Source organism: Balaenoptera ricei, chromosome X (genome assembly GCF_028023285.1).
Source record: "Balaenoptera ricei isolate mBalRic1 chromosome X, mBalRic1.hap2, whole genome shotgun sequence".
NCBI classification, from domain to species: Eukaryota; Metazoa; Chordata; class Mammalia; order Artiodactyla; family Balaenopteridae; genus Balaenoptera; species Balaenoptera ricei.
The window spans coordinates 62,812,722-62,829,874 of NC_082660.1; the positions used below are offsets into that span (position 1 = coordinate 62,812,722).

The 17,153-nt window shown below is 40.8% G+C and overlaps 1 protein-coding gene and 1 pseudogene across 9 annotated transcripts in view; one reads left to right on the top strand and one right to left on the bottom strand.

Moving 5' to 3' along the window:
- DLG3 (discs large MAGUK scaffold protein 3) overlaps window positions 1–17,153 on the top strand; it is a 63,597-nt gene that overhangs the window by 26,434 nt on the left and 20,010 nt on the right. For all 9 annotated transcript variants that reach the window (XM_059911465.1, XM_059911469.1, XM_059911464.1 and 6 more), the window contains one exon: window positions 12,364–12,478. In XM_059911465.1, the coding sequence (XP_059767448.1) occupies window positions 12,364–12,478 (115 nt within the window). The remainder of the gene's footprint in view (window positions 1–12,363; window positions 12,479–17,153) is intronic.
- LOC132357398 (chromobox protein homolog 3-like) lies at window positions 3,673–4,273 on the bottom strand (annotated as a pseudogene).

Here is a 17,153-nt window from a genome sequence, read left to right on the forward strand (position 1 = left end):
ACTTTTGATATATTTGATATATTTTGGTATATTTTTCCACCTCCACCAACCTTGCTAACATGGAGTATTATTTTTTAAAAATCTCTGCAAATTGGATAGGTAAAAATGTTACTTAATTTATATCTTAATTTGTATTTCTTTTTCATAATAGAATTGAACATTTGTGTGTGTGTTTGTGTGTTCATCATTTTCTTTTTTTGTGTGTGGATTGCCTGTTCATACCCTTTCCCCATTTCCCTGTTGACGTATGTTCATTAGTTCTTACTGATACGTAAAAGCTTTAAAGTAGTTAGAATATTAGTTCTTTGTCACATATATTGCAGCGGTTTTTCCCTTTTTGCTTTATTATTTTATTTTATTTTGATGTACAGATGTTTTGTTTTTATGTAGTCAAATCTATCAGTGTTTTCTTTTGTGTATTTCACCTCTGCCCCTAGGTTTGGAAGGGCCTTTCCTACCCTGATAGAAAATAAATGTCCGCCTTTGTTTTATTGTAGTTATTTAATGTTTTTCTTTTTGCGTTTAAAACTTTAACCTGCCTGGACTTTATTTATGATGTAAGATAGGACACTACCTTATTTTTGCTCCAAATATTTAAGGAATACCTTGGTACCATTTATTAGATAATCCATCATTTTCCTGCTGTTTTGAAGTACCACCTTTATTACGCACACACACACACAACCACACACACATGCTCATAATTTGGATTTGGGGTTTCTTAATTCTCCTCTGTAATATTTTACTCTGGGATTATCAGAGTAAAATATGAAAAATGACCACAGATGTTTTGACAAATAACCAGAAGGGTCTTTCTCTAGGTCTCAGTTTCTGGGTTCCTTCCACAGAAACTTGACCCAAAAGAGATTCAGTTGATACCCCAATAACTATTGTGAGAGAATTTGTGATCCTATTGGAGTGACTACTGTGAAGAACATTTGAATCTAGATTCTCAATTGACATAGTAAAACATAGAAATCAGGGAATTAATTCCCTGGTGGTCCAGTGGTTACGATTCCGCACTTCCACTGCAGGGGGCCCCGGTTCGATCCCTGGTGGGGGGAAAGCCGCCGGCTGTGGCCAAAAAAAAACAAAAAACAAAACAAAACATAGAAATCAGTTACATTATCTCAAGTTAGCAAGCTTAGTCATAAAATGTTGTGTGTTTCGGTCACTGTGTTGCAGCATTTCTGTTAAGTGGAAAAGATTGTTGTGAACAAGAGTACCTGCTACCTTCAGGGCAAGGTATTCATGCTCATGTTTTTCTAGATGAGGTGTTTTGTCTTGGGGTAGTTCTTGCATAGACTTTGACTTACGGGTTAAAGGAGCTAAAGGCTTTGTTACTGTTGCATTTGAATATGCTATATGAAATTCTTTTGATTTAGAGAAAAGGCCCTATTTGAAGCTTTTACCCTGATCTGTTGGGTGATCCAGAACAGGGTGAGGAGAGCCAATGGCCAGGTCCTATGAAAAACTTTTTCTTAGCTTGATGTGAGATCAAAGCATTTTTCATTCTACTCATTTCAGACCAGGTGGCTGAATGTCATGGCACCTTTATATAGTATAGCACTTTTGCTCAGTGGCCCTTCCTGCATCCTCACTAAGCTCTTTAGGGGACAGAAACATCCAGTCAGTAGGGATAATCTGGATTTTTTTATGGCTTGTCTTGTTTTCTGTTTTATTCCCAGTATCAGGACCCTGGTAATGTGTGTGTATGGGTGAGGAAGCACATTGTGACAGTGCAGGGACCAGAATACAATGACACTGAAGTTTCTGTTCTGGGTTAGTCATAGTTCCGAGCCCATTGTTCTAAAAGTAGAGCTGAAATTATTTTTCTTAAAGCAGCATTTGCCCATATGGAGGTCTGTTTGCAACTTTTCTGCCCTCTCATATAGCCTTAAATTCTTTTTCTTGCAATTTATACTCCTTAAATTGGTATTTTTTTGACCCAAAGAGTTTAGGATTATTTGCAGACGTGAAGATTTCCTTCTTGTAGATCATATTAAAATTTTTTATTAGACTAGTCCTAGGTTTGATTTCTTTTTTTTTTTTTTTTTTTTTTTTTTTAAATTTTATTTATTTATTTATTTTTGGCTGTGTTGGGTCCTCGTTTCTGTGCGAGGGCTTTCTCTAGTTGTGGCAAGCAGGGGCCATTCTTCATCGCGGTGCGCGGGCCTCTCACTATCGCGGCCTCTCTTGTTGCGGAGCACAGGCTCCAGACGCGCAGGCTCAGTAGTTGTGGCTCACGGGCCTAGTTGCTCCGCGGCATGTGGGATCTTCCCAGACCAGGGCGCGAACCCGTGTCCCCTGCATTGGCAGGCAGACTCTCAACCACTGCGCCACCAGGGAAGCCCTAGGTTTGATTTCTTATGCACCTCATTGATTTGGTTCTAAAATCATAATTATGTCAAAATTAGAAGGGACCTGAGAAATTGTCTAGTTTTAGAGGTGTCAGATTCTTTTTTTTTGAATATAAAACTATTTATTGACCACTGTTCACCAGTATTTACAATAAAGTAAACAATATACAATTGAATAACATTCTGATTACTACAAAGTTATTGTTTTTCCTGGCTTCTGCTGAACCAGTAACCCAGAATACTGAGAAGATTGAGCCTACATGTAAGGAATGGGTTGGGGTAAAGTTTGAAAAAACATGCAGGTCAAGTTTAGATTAGTAAAGTTTGTTCACTCATTTATTCCTGCAGATCCTAAATTGCCAACATCTCTAACCATCTGATTAGATTTCCATTAACAAGTCTGAGACATTCCATGTATCACAGTCTTTCAGTAAATACAGCACAGAGATTTCAACTTCTTATAAAAGAATGGTTTGCCAAAAGGAAGCTTTAAATGTCCATTTAACTAAGTCTTGCTTGGCTAACTAAAACATACCAGAATTTTTCTAGTTTTTTCATTTGGGTTGACAGAGATAAAATTTTCCTTTCAGGGGTTTTACATATAAAACTGCATTTATATGATGGTAGATATGGATGCAGATTCTAGTAGGGCTGCTTTAAAAAATTATCCAATTTAAATTGTTTACATTAATTTGTCTAATTACAAAATTATTTAATTTGAAAGGTTAAGACTTAAATTTTCAATTTAAGTTGAAGTGATTTCTTATATTGCTCAAAATGATAGAATCCCAGAAACATGGGCTCATCCATGGTTGTGAAAGGCTGTTTTTGTTTTGGTAAATGTATTTAAACAATAACCAGAAAACCCCCAAACCATTTACATATGTATTTTATGTATACACATACAAAAAACCCAGAATGGTCCTTAGGCATATATGAGTTAAATGCAAATTCTAAATTCTGATTGAGTAATGAATATGGAGATTTTCCCCAACATTTAGAAAAGCTGTTCTCTAATGCAGAGGAAATAATACACCGTGGTATCAAACGTTCTTTTCTGCTAAAGGAAGCAACTACAGAAAGCTTTTATTTGTTAAAAGTAACCAGTGATACAGATGCAAAAAAAACAAAAACGAAACCCCCAAAAAAACCCCCTAAAACCCAACAACTTCCCCAATACTACTTCGAAACGAACATATCAAACTTGATTTTCATTAGAATGTAGTTATTTCTTCACACTAATAAATCAAAAAACCAAGACCCAGATTTTTGATTAAAAAAAAAAAATATATATATATATAAAGCAATGCAAACGATTATTGAGCTTCATCTTCTGGACAAGAATGCCAAGTTAGTCTCTCTTCATAAAAAGCAATTACAATTTGAGGACACTTCATATTTGCCTCTTTTGCCAGCACCAAGTCCGCCTCATCTGAATATTTCCATTTCATGAGAAACATTAATTCTCCACTGCTGTCTGTGGCACCAATTATTCGCTCTGGGTTGAGACCTCTGGCAAAACCTCTTGGTTTATCAGCAGCATCTCTTTTCTTCTTTGATTTGCTATCATCAGATTCACTGTCAGATAAAGATTTTCTTTTTGTTCCATCTTTTTCTTTACCAGCTTTTTGAGAATTAAGAAATGCTTCAATTAACTCTGGACAATCTAAATTTTCTTCGGGTTCCCAAGTATTGTCTGCATCTGTAAATCCCTTCCACTTCAGGAAATACTCCACCTTCCCATTCACTACACATCGGTCCGGTACTTTTTCTACCACAAATTCTTCAGCTTCTGCCTCTTCGACTTTTTACTCTTTCCATTCTGTTTCTTTCCCATTTTTTGCAATGTAGTTTTATTGGAGACCATTTTTTGTTGCAGACTTGAAGAGCTATTATTCACCGCCTCCAAGCTGCTCCGGTCCGGGTCTGCGGCGTCTCTTAGAGGTGTCAGATTCTTTAAATAGTAGGCCCCATAATTAGAAACTAACCCAAGTAATAGGCTTCATATTATTTTATAGAGACAAGTTTGTGATTCCAAGAAATGTTGTGCTGTTTGACGATTCATGTACTTATCACCACACTGACAGGTATCTTCTTGATGGGCTTATTTTACTTTTGGCTCCATCCGTTTCTTTTGAAAACATGAGCTATGTTGTTGGGACAGATGCTTGTAATTCATACAAATCCTGAGGGTTTGCACTCCAAAGGTAACTGTAGAAACCTGAAACACAATTCATACTCATCAAAATCTGTGACTCTCTCATGAGTTCTGTACATTTGCACAACGGGTGATTCCTCTGAGCTCAGGGCAGCTCAGCAATGGCAAATGAGGGCTGTATGAGTTTGAGATTGGAACACCTTCACTTCCATAGGAACAAACGAGCCTTTGGGCAGCTATTGACTTGTTTTGTGTTGATAGCCAACCAAGACACATGCTGTTATTCAGCCCTGTCTTCCCTACTCAGTATTTGTGTGGGGACTCAAGGTCAGGAAGTTACATTTCTCTTTTGCATTCTACTTGTATTCACATCTTTCCATTGTTCCTACCTGTCACAATCTGTGTGTCTGAAGTCTGTCATCCAGTTGTCTCCCCAGCTTCATTGTCACTTCCAAATTTGGTAGGCATGGTTTTTATTTTATTTTGGAGCATTTACCTTTTATATCTTCATTCAAACCATAGGTAGTCAGTGCTTCATGCAGAGTAAGTACCCTTTTTTGCTTCCCATTGTTTCCTGTCTCTACAACATTTTCCTACCCATAATCAAATAGAACCACATAAATCTTCTATGGGTTGAGAAACTGAGCCCCTTTCTGCTTTTCCAAATTACTGACAAATGTCATTTTTTATCCTGAGAAGACAGTTTTTCTGTCATTAGGAATGTAGATGCATTTGAGATCAAAGTCTTATAGGGGAGATGGATTTGGAGGCTTGGTTATGTGTCCATTTCATATTAGTGAATATTGTAGTTTCAGTCCTCTTTGATGCTTTATTAGGCTATTAAGTAGGTCTTGAAACCTCTGATATGTTAGTGTTTTGCAGAAGTGGTTTGTGGTTTTCTTGTTCAGTTTTTACCATTTTGGGGTCAGTGGAAGGAGAAAGTTTTGTATTCTTTTTTCTTACATTAGTTCCTGAGGAGTCAGAATTTGAGAATTACAGTGTCCAGGTTTGTCCTGTTGGATCTTTATAGTGAGTTAGCACATTCAGTAAAGATCGTTGACTCAACAAGGGTGCAGATTGCCATGCTAAACTTTGAGTAGGAAACAAAAACCGCATCAAGGAGCTTACAGTTTTGTAAAGAAAATGACATCACCACAAATTCTGGGCACTAGATTTTAAAAAGGGAGAGGTAGTGGAGGGCCTGGAAACCATGTGAGATGAAGAATGGTTAAGGAAGTAACAACATTTAGCCTGGAGAATAGAGAACTTATTTGGAGGACATGATGGCCATTTTCTATTATGGCTGATATTATCCCACCTTTTCCTGGTCTTTCAGGAAGGAACTCAGAAGCTGCCTTTGATCCTTTCTCACCCTACATCCAGTCAGATGTCAGATTTTCTCTCCTCTAGCTCCAGCATATTTCCTGATTCTTGCCTCTTCTTTCTGTCCTCAGTTGCCCCCACACTATGTCAAGCCTTTGAAGTCACTGTCTATACTAGTAGAACAGGTCTCTGTTATCTTTGTCACTGCTTTCCCTTCTGTATTATGTTCTCAGAATAATCTTCCCCCAAACCTAGTTCTAATTGTATCACTTTCCTATTTAAACACTTAACAGTGGTTCCCAAAGCCTAGTAAGAAAAGTCCTATCTCAAACTCTTATAATCTGGCCCCCTAACCTTCCATCACTTCCCCTTCCCCTGTTCACACTCTACCTTCTCTTCAGTCTTATTCAGTAGTCTTGGAACCTGCTCCAGGCTTTCCCAGCTCTTTGATTTTCTTTAAACTGTTCCTTCATGCAGTTATGCAGAAGAGAATCCATCATGTTTTATACTGTTTTAGACACCAAAATAGGACCAGCTAGCAAAAGAGATGGCCCTCAATCCAAGAATTTTCTCTTGAATAGTGTTGTCTAATAATTAAGGAATACAGAGCTTCCCAACATTGGATATATTTGAGCAGAGGCTAGGGGGCTAGCTGGTTTGGATGCTGTAAAGCAGGCCCCCCTAGAGGCTGTAGGGCCTAGACAAAAAGAGAAAGCATGGTCCTCTGCTGTCAAGAAACTTAAATCTACATGTGAGGCACCACAATTATTCTCCCCACAATGGCCATAGTGATACACATACACACATGTTCATGTCATTCCTTTACTTAAAATCTTTCAGTGACTTCTTTCTGTTACTCTTAGGATGAAAGCAGAAATCTTTACTGTAGTCCACAAGGTCATGTATAATCTGACCTCTGTCTACCTTACAAGTCTGATCTCCTGCCAGTATTCCCTTACTTCCCTGTGATCCAGATATTTTATACCCTCACATATGCTGTTCCTTCTGTCTGGAATGCTTTCTTTATCTACCCCTTTTCCCCGGGCTAACTCTTCATCCTTAAAGGCTTAGCTTAAATGTCACTTCCTCATGGAAACCTTTGTTAACCTCCCATCCCCCCCCTCAGTAGATTGGGTCACCCTGTTCTTCTCGTAGCATTTTCTTCATAGCAGTAGTCACAATCGTAATTAAAATTGTAATTAAATAGTTGTTTTTTTCATTATTGTAATTTCTAGGAACTGTTTGATTACCATTATATCCCCATCAGCTCTCATAATGCCTGGCACACTGTAGACATTTAGTTAATATTTGAATAAATAAATGAATGAGTAAAACTTCTGGGTGGTGAAGGACATAAAGGATGTTCAGTGTCAGGCAGGGAGGAAAATTTCAGGACAAGGGAATAATAGGTAGGAATGAACAAATTGTGTTCAGGAGTTCCAGGCAGGTTAGATCAAAAGAGGATCTGTCTAATGAGACATGGGATAGATCGGCTGAGAGTGACAGGATGATGGTTTTAGCAGTCTTTGAAATTTTAGTTGAGATATTAAAGTTCTTTAGTTGCTGTTGAGTTATTATAGATACCCGGACAGAGGGCTACAAGTTGGCGTTTTAGGAAGGCTTTTCAAATAGAATCTTAAGCTGGATTGGAGTTTGGAGATCCTGGGGGCAGACTACCAGCTAGAGCAATACAGCAGTGGTCCAGAGAAGAGATAACACAGTGTGACCTAAATCCAGGCAAGAGATAAAAATAATCATGAGAAAAGGAAAAGGCAATGACAATGGAAGTTAGAAAGAAGGAGATGGATTGAGGAAGCAGTTAGGAAGAACATCAGCAAAACACTGAGGAAACGCTGGTTGTGCGCAGGAGGAAACACTGGTTGTGCACAGGAGGAAGGGGGCTGTCATTTACTGTACCAGGGAGGTTTGGCATGAAATTACTAAGTAGGGGGAGGCAGAGTGGTCAAGTCTAGAGGTAGATGTTTCTAGAGGTAGATAAAGTATCATATAGGTGTTAGGACAAGCCCTTTGAATCAGCATCTCCACCCACAGGAGGACCTTTTCTGTGATTATGCAGAGAGAACATTTGAGGTTCCTCTTTGTCTATTCCAGAATGCAGTCTTGGCTTTACTTTTTCATAACCAAAAGGCTTATTAGAGTTTTTTCCCCCAAACAAAAAGATCAATCTGTCCTTAAAGGTAAATTCTGCCTCTACTTCTTCAGGAACAGAAGAGCTGCTGGAAGCTTTAGACTAGCAGTTTATCCTCACTTCCAGTCATGAAGGTTTCAGAATATTGGGGTTCAGTTTGGTAGTGCCAATCAAATTTTTTCATGTGCATGTAATTTGACCCTCCATTTTCACTTCTAGGAATCTATGCTATCGAAATGCTCATACAAATATACAGTGCAGCATTGATTGTAATATAAAAAAATTATAAACAATTTAAATGTATGTCTGTTGGGATATGACTGAATAAATTATGGTCTGTCCATAATATGCAGTACTGTGCAGCTATTATAAAGGACGAGGTAGATCACTGTGTACTGACATGAATAGGTTTCCATTATATATCAGAGAATGAAAAAAGCATGTGAATCTATGTGAGTTGTGAGTGTATGTATATAAACGATATATACATGGAAGTAAGTCTGGAAGGATACATACTAAAAATCCTAACTGGTTACTTCTGGGTAGTGGGATGGGGAAATGATACAGGAATGTCCAAAGAAAACAGTTAAAGATTTTAAAAAATCATGTGCTACTTTTATAATTTAAAAAAGTGTAAACTCATTAGCTTTCTTTGCAGGCACATTGGACAGAGGCTTCTTTTTTTTCTTTTTCTTTTTTTTTTTAAACATCTTTATTGGAGTATAATTGCTTTACAATGGTGTGTTAGTTTCTGCTTTATGACAAAGTGAATCAGTTATACATATACATATGTCCCCATATCTCTTCCCTCTTGGCGTCTCCCTCCCTCCCACCCTCCCTATCCTACCCCTCTAGGTGGTCACAAAGCACCGAGCTGATCTCCCTGTGCTATGCGGCTGCTTCCCACTAGCTATCTATTTTACGTTTGGTAGTGTATATATTGGACAGAGGCTTCTTTAGCACTTTCCTTTCCCGTGGAATTTGCAGTTGTATTGCCAATTTTTTTTTTTTTTGGAGAGCTTTCCAACCCTCTTGTCCTAACTTCCTTTTGAGACAGGCTGCAGGATACTTACCTTATCTTTTCCCTGAACTAACAAAACAAAATAAAACAAAACTCAATTTTGTAATCAAGACCAGCAGTTTCAAATTTTATTTGGCATCAGAATTACCTTGATGCTTGTTAAAAATACAGATTCCTGGGCCCACTCAGTAGGTTCTGAGTCAGTGTATCAGGGGGTAGGGTCCCAAATCCTGATCTTTCAGAGGCACCCCAGATGGTCAGTGAGAAATCCTGTTTGGGGGAATGATGCCTGATTGTCCCCCACCCCCACCCCCTTTTCTCTCTGTGATTAGTAAAGAGAATGAGGGAGCAATGACTGACTCACCGTGGATATCTTTGTGGATCACAAATGGTTGGGTTCATATGAATGGGAAAAAAGTGAATATAACACAGTTTAGTAGACTTGAGATTTTAGTAATAAGTGTTGTTTCTTTAAAATAGCCTGTTTGAAGTAGGCCTTTTGAATTATAGAGGCTGGTCTGGTGGGCTTCTTAGGCAAAGACTTAGGCCTAGGAGATGCCTTCCAGCAACGGCTTTGTTATGAGTGGAAGGGGAAAAGAGGGACCTTGGCAAATTGTGAGGTCTTAGAATTCAGATGCTTTTTAGGTGAAGCTTTTGTCCTTGGAAAATGAGTCCTCTAATATTAAGATGAGGTACTATCTAAAGACTATTCTAAACAGCTTTTTGTTAGAATTATTTTTTCTTTGTTATAAACAAAGTTTGTTAATCACATGCCCACTGTGGGTTATTAACATCTGAAAAAGGTGTTTAAAAAACATATACTCCAATTGCTCCCAACAATTAACCTTGGGAACAAAAGCAAATGGGAATACTTCTTAACTACTTTTCCAAGCCCTCAGTGAAGCTGGCAGCCATCAGTTAAATAAACCATTAGTTTTATTAGTTTGAGAACAGAAGCATCGACTTGGGCAGAGTTTTTTAATCTGCTCCTCGTTTACCCAACAATCATTTATTCAGAGCCTACTTTGTGCCTACTGGACATTAGATAACTACAAATAAAAGGCAGAGACCGATGAGCAGCTAGAACTCTAAGGGGATCATCTGAATGAGGGAAAAGTGAATAAAACACTATTTAATAGACTTGAAAGCTTAGTAGCGCGTAGAAAACAGAAAGTGGCTTCCATAAAGCAATAGCCTTGTTCTCTTGCTATAGTCTATTTTAAGTGGGCCCTCTGGCCCAGCGTTATCAACCTTGGATTAGGAGCTTTGAGGAAATGGTGGTTTGGTGGTTGTTTTTAAAGGGTTTTTTAAGAAATGTAGTTACTAAGCAACTACCGTGACCGGCTGCTAAGTTGGAGTTCAGTGGGCAAGCCAATTCCAAAGAAGAGAATATATAAACAAGTTGGGAGAGGGGGAAAATGGCTTAAGGATAGATTGGGTGGTGGGTTTTCTTTTTTCTTTTTTTTTTCTGTGCTCAATGCATATTTCTGCCTTTTACTTATCTTGCTCAAGAAATGGTTGCTTGGTCAGAAATCTCTTTGTCTCACCCAGTCTCCTTTTAGCCGGTGAGTGGGGAGGAGGGCCAGAAAGGAGCCAACTGGAGAGGGCTGGGCTGGAGGGCTGAGCCTTGGGGCGGGACCTGCGCCTGGGCAGCTCTAGAGGTAGATAGCCCTGCTGCTGTGCGCTTGGGCTGTCCAGGGCTGCCATGACAGATCGGTCACCACCTTCTACCTTTAGATTGGGAAGCCTCATTGATATTGATGTGTTGCCTTGTAACCCTCAGAATAGGGACATTGTCCAGCTGCTGTCTCTCTTTTTTTCTTTCCCCAACATTTAATGGGTGAGTCAGTGACTTAACTGCTTCCTGCAGGATTTCAGGGACAGGAGTAAGTAATGAGGACAAATCACCATAACACCAGTGCGTGATGAATGAAAGAGCACATGAGTTTATTAACCAGTTGGCTTCGTTGGTACCAGAGTGAACAAAAAGAAACTTTGTTGAGAAGAGGATATTTGTATGAGTTAGAACTCTATTCCCTCCTGTTTAGGCTTTTTACTGTTTCCCTTTATACCCAGCTGAAGGTCAGGTTGCTTTGCTGAGGGAAGGGGAGTGTCAGGTGTTAGAACAGGTGTTTTGTTTTCTGCCTGTAGAGTCATGCACACTAGATGGGGATGCTTCTTGCCAGCCCTCTGTGGTGCATGAAAATGCTTTTGTGGAATTCTTTTTTCCTGGAAATGTGTTTGTTTTTTAAAGCAGTTCCCCAGCCTTCAACCCCCAGTATAAATTGTGACTTCCTTTAAAATCAGCTTGTCATAATGAAGTATGCCTGTTTTCTACCGTTTTCACAGTCTGTGCCTTAGATATATCCCATTTTATGTGGCAATTATAGACTGGCAATTATAGACCTGAAAAATGTGTGGTGTGTGTGTGTGTTTGTGGTAAATGTGAATATCATATTTAAAATGTGCTAGGAGAGTGTCACAGCAAAGTAGCCCTGTAAAAAGCCTTTTATAATAATTGTATGGATAGAGTTAATTTTCCTATGTCAGGTTTTCTTAAATTGGGTATAAACCTGTAGTCACCTTTCCAGAATGATGAGGCTTTTTCAGACTGTTGTAATGGTGTCAGTGGGCTACAAAGTTGGGCATGGACTTATGACCCCCCTGACTAGATGGTTTTGGAGGAGAGAGATGTCAGCAGACTTCTGGGTTTGGGAGAATTTCTATTGTAATGTTCAATTGTTACTGAAGCCAAAGACCCTGTTTGTTAGAAGGGAAATAATTCAGGAGAGCTTTGTGATCTTCTCTTCTGATTGTGAGGTTTGTTTTTACCTTTGTACTGCATTCCAACGTCCCCCCTCAAAAAAAAAGTCATCTAGAAACAGATCATCTTCTTTGCCTAACAGTGATATAATGGCCTCAGGTCCTTCCCTGCCCCACCACCCTGCACCTCAGGGCCATCTGTTCTCTGCAATCCACTTTTCGGGAAAGTCTCTTTTCCCATCTGCTCTCCTTGGGCCTTAGTGCCTGCTCTAAAGATTAATGAAGGCTGCACTGGAACCTCTTTCCAGTTGTTATTTTTTTTTAAGGATCAGTGAGCTTTTTTCCATTTGATATGTCCAAATGTTACTCCTTTTTCAGGTGTATTCTTTCATTCTACTAGTCTGGGGGTGGAGAGAAATCTTTCTGTGCATGGAGGGGGTACTCTGCTTATCAAAGCAAAGATTGACTGGGCTGGCTCTGGCTGCTTTGAAGCCAAGGGTCCTCCTGGCTCTTTGGCCGCTGGCACACAGGCTTGGTGCAGCTCCTTGGGTTCATTCTTTTCTTGTCCTTTCCCTTGTCTCTCTGACAGAATACAGTCGCTTTGAATCGAAGATACATGACTTGCGAGAACAAATGATGAACAGCAGTATGAGCTCTGGGTCTGGGTCCCTGCGAACGAGTGAGAAGAGGTCCTTGTATGTCAGGTAAGTCTCACCTCTGAGCACCAGGCCTTGTGCTGCATGGGGGGAGCTCCGTGCCAACCCAGCCCTTCTTGTTTAACTAGTGGGGTAGGGAGTGTGTACTCCCAGTACTAAAACAACACTTTGCACTGTATGCTCAGGTTGTGTACTTTATGGTCAGTATCTCCTCCCTTTTGTGAGCTGGCTTCTTCCTTTTTGCTCCTGAATGACTCAGTATGGGAAATTTTCAGTTTGCTCTAATTGTAAAAGACTGTTGGGTGATTGTTGCTAGTCAGCATTCAGAGAGCACTCAAATGTTCAAAGTACTTTGCTTGCAATCTGTGATTTGAGGGGAAACTTGGCATTCCCCCCTTCCACATATGCATAATAGACATCAGAATTTGTATCTGAGCATATCAGCTACCACTGTGTTCTGGTACAGGGTCTCTTTTAAGAAACCAAAGAACTGACAGGTTGCTGCTTTCTGTTTTTTTTTTTTTTTTTTTTTTTGTGTTCCCTCACTCCCTGTGCACTGGTCTGCTGTATCTGAATCATGGGACATGGGATGGGATGGTGTATCTTCCACAGGAAGGGTGGGTGGAACGGATATATAGCATTGAGTGTATTGCTGCTGAAAGCTGTTCTGAGATACTGTCCAAGGCTGAGCTTCTGACCCTTGAGGCACATTATAATACTTTGTCAGGTCAAAGTACAAACCTCTTAGAGAGTTGGATTGCTAAATGAACACTATGGACTCCTCCTAGAATTAGGGATAGTTTCCTTCTTCCTGCTTGGGCTTCTTGGCAAAACTCCAACAGTCTGGGGCAAGTACATTGTACCTCTCCAAGGGTAAAATCCTCAGAGAAAGAGGTCGTAGGATTACTCCTCTGAGCCGTGTGTGTGTGTGTGTGTGTGTGTGTGTGTGTGTGTGTGTGTGTGTGTGTGTTTAATGCTTGTATCAGACTCTTGGGTTAAACTTTTTCTAGTGGTCTCTGATACCAGCTAGGGGGTGGGGGAGGGGAGGCTACAGTTGCTAGTTGCCTGGCAACGTGACATCTACTCTGTCCTTGGGGTTTGAGATGACGATAGCCAATAGCCAACCGATATAAATGCTAATTGCAGTTTTTCTCTCGGTGCTTGATTTTCTTTTTCCTCAGTTGCTAGTTCCTGACCCTCCTGCAGGGAGAAGAGCCAAGGGAGCCCAGATTTGAGCCTCAAGCCCACTAGAACCCTTCATGGTTCTTTTCTAAAATGAACCCTCAGCTCGACTCCCTCTGTGTTGAGAGCAGCTTTCTTCACATTTGCTGTGAAGAGAGGAGAGCAGGAGGAAGGCTGGACTAGTCACTGGTGATCTTTTCAGTCTCCTGTTTTCTGTCCCTAAGCCCTTGCTCTGGATCTGCAGCCTAGACACTGGGGTGCCAATGGGGGGACTCAGAAATATGCTGTCGCCTCCCGCAAAAGGGTAATACTTATGTGACTTGGTCAGGACTCTTCCATTCTCGTGCTTCCAGCCCCCGCAGATGTGGCACTCCAGTGTGTGTGGGAAGCTGATCTTTAGGCAAGACAGTTTCTTTGGAGAGCTTTATTTCTAAATTTCCCCTCTCCGCCTATCCTGTGCTAGAGCTCTCCCTGCCTGGGCAGGGGGAGTGGGGCATCAGCTCTCAACCTGGAAGACCTGGAACACCCTTCTCTGGTCCTGGCAAGGGACACATTCCGTCTACCTCTGGGGAGGAGGGTGGAGACTGCACTCTTTCTAGTGAATCAGTTTATACAGTTTATATCATCTGCCCTTAACCTTATGTAGATAACATCTGTATCCTCAGAGGAAAGTAAATATGGTTTAGAATAGTGAACATTTGTAATCACTAGAGTTCATCAAGGGAAATAATATTTTATGGCTAGATTAGCGAGCTGAGGTATTTCGCTAAGCTAACCCTCTACCAAAGCCTGAAGCCTGGCTCGCTCTATTGCTTTTTGTGCCTGTTTTTGGCCTTTGTTTTACTCTGCAGTAGCTTCCTTTTGTTCAGCATTTAAGTATATTCAAGGTTCTTCCATTCTTAAAAAGGAAAGAAAAAAATTCCCTTGATACCAATAGTCCCTTAAACTATTGTCTTGTTTCTCTTCTTCTGCTCACCACATTTGCCACATTATGTGCCAGGAAACACTAGCTCCTCAAGATGTTAAGTATTGTGTGAAAAATCAGTGGTTCAGTAAGTTGGGCAAATGCAGGATTAAACAGAGGAAAATAGGGTTCTTTACTGTGATCAATCTCCAGGAGGGACTGTACTAGGCAGTGTTTCCCCCAAAGATAGGAGCATGGGAGCCTTATTTGGAGAAACTGGTCTTAGCATCCAGGCTGGGAAATATTGCAGTCGTCTGTACTTGCTGCTGCTATTTCTTCAAATTGCCTCTCTTTCAGTAGGAAAGGAAGTGTACATCTGCTTATCAGCATGGTGGTATGGTTCCAAGCAACTCTGGAAGGCTCCAGAGGGGCAGAAGCCCAACTCTGTCAGTAGTGACTGGTTCGCTGATTCTCTGCCATTGGTCTGACCTCGTCACATTTGTTTCCACGAATTACCGGCTTTCTTCTTTAAAGGCTCTCTTTCTACCTTGCTGACCATTCCTCAATACGTTTCATTAGCTCTGCCCCATAAATGGCAATGTCATTTATGTTCACAGCTTCAAATCCTGTCGTGTAAATGACAACTCTGATCTCTACTGAACTCCAGACCCACATATCAACCACTTGTTGCACACGTGACTGGAGCTGCCCTCCCAGTGCCTCAAACAAGCAGTGTGTTCCAAATGGACCCCCACACCTACTCCTCCTCCTTACTTTCCTTATCTAAATTAATTGCGTCACCCTATCATGTGGAAAAGGGATTAGATTTGTTCTGTCACCCAAGGCAGATCTCAACTCAACATAAGGAAGAAAGAGCTCATGATTAAAACTGTCTGAAAGTGGAATGAACTGCTTCTGGAGATAGTAAATTTGATTCTTTGTCACCGGAGGTGTTACCGAAGAGGCTGGGCAACCATGTGTCTGAGTGTTGCAGAGCGGGTTGAAGCTAAAGATCTGCGCAGAGGCTTTTAGTAGTTCCCAGTGTCTTCAGGATGAAGGGGAACAAATAAACATTTAGGGGAACAAACATTTAAACATTCTCTTTAAATTGCTTTTAAAATCCTTTTAATAATGCTACGAAGTAGGCATTATTATTCTTATTTTTCAGGTGAGAAAACAGATTCCAGTTAGACAGCTAAGAAGTTCCAAAGCTGGAATTTGAACCTGGTTCTGACTAGAGTGTGGCTCTCTCATCATTTCCCAAACTTGCTGATAGGAATCAGCTGGCATGCTAGTAAAAGTACAGATTCCCAGGCTCCTCTTCTATCGATTTAGATTCACCAGGTTTGGGGAAATGTATGTTTTTAACAAGCAGTCATAATGCTTAGGAATGACCACTTGTTTGTCACAATAGACATTTATTTCTGTTTCACTCGAACAACTGAACATTACACTTACTTTAGTTCCTGCTGCGTGGAAAGCAGTAAAGCACGGGCCTGAGAAATTGGGCGTGGTTGTGGCGGTAGATTCAAGGAAGCGGTAGACGTGGTTCCCGCCCTCCAGCAGCTTGCCATCCACACAGAAGATACTGCGCAGCAGGTGGTTAAAGTGAAGGAACCCTTCACAGTGGGATTTCACCTCTAATTCTGTTTTTGCTGTTGTTTCCCCTTCTGGCATGCTCCTCCTCCCTTCCCTTCCCCTGAATCTCTGTCCTCCTCTGGTGTGCATGGGGTTGCAAAGCTGTTTTGAAGCAAATAACACCGTCTTGCAGCTGCACCGAGGCTGTAGCAGGTGAAGCCTTAGGGAGCTGCAGCCGCACTAACCACAGGGGGGATGGGATTTGTGGAGTGGGGAGCAGGAGGAAGAAGGAAAGATAACAGTGTTTGGACAATGAAACTTGGTTTTAAAGTCACTAGTGACTTAATGGAAAGGCCTTCCCCACCCTTCACCATACTATAGAAACATCTCTTAAATAGTATAGGCAGGGTGAACAGAGCCCCTCTTTCTGCCCAGTCTAGGGCCTTTGCTCTGCTGGTTAATTTGCCTTCCACACTAGAAAAGTCCACAAAATATGCCTCTCTTGAGCCTTTTGCTCAGGGTCAGGGTGATTAGATGTTTAACTCAGGCCATTCTGATGTGAAGGTAGTAAAAAGACACAGGGTAGGTTAGAGTTCCAGAGACCTCCAAGTTCTACACTTGTATTTAATTTAGTTTATTTATTTATTTCATGAATGAACAAAAGACCTTATCCTCCAAAGCTTGCCAAGAGGCTTGATAGTACATTTGTAGAAATAGCTTTTGAAAGTCTGTTCCGGCTAGCCTGGCTATATTCTTTGCAGTCACAGGACAGCATCAGGCATTTTGGGAGTCCTGGCCTTCTGGCTGGCCATCTGCCATCCCAGTTTTCTTCCCACTCTAGGAAGGAAATCATGCCCCATCTGTAGTCCTGATTCAAGAAACAATGTCAAAAAAAAAAATGTCAGAAATATTGGCTTGGTCATCAAAGAAGGCTGGAAGATGCTCCTTCTTCTTAACAAGCAGACATTAATTGTACACTGCTCTGTGCTTAGCCCAGGGTGGTGCCCGGGGGAGCCCAACTTTGTCTTGCTCATTAGTGAGTTTCAGTAGTGGATTAAG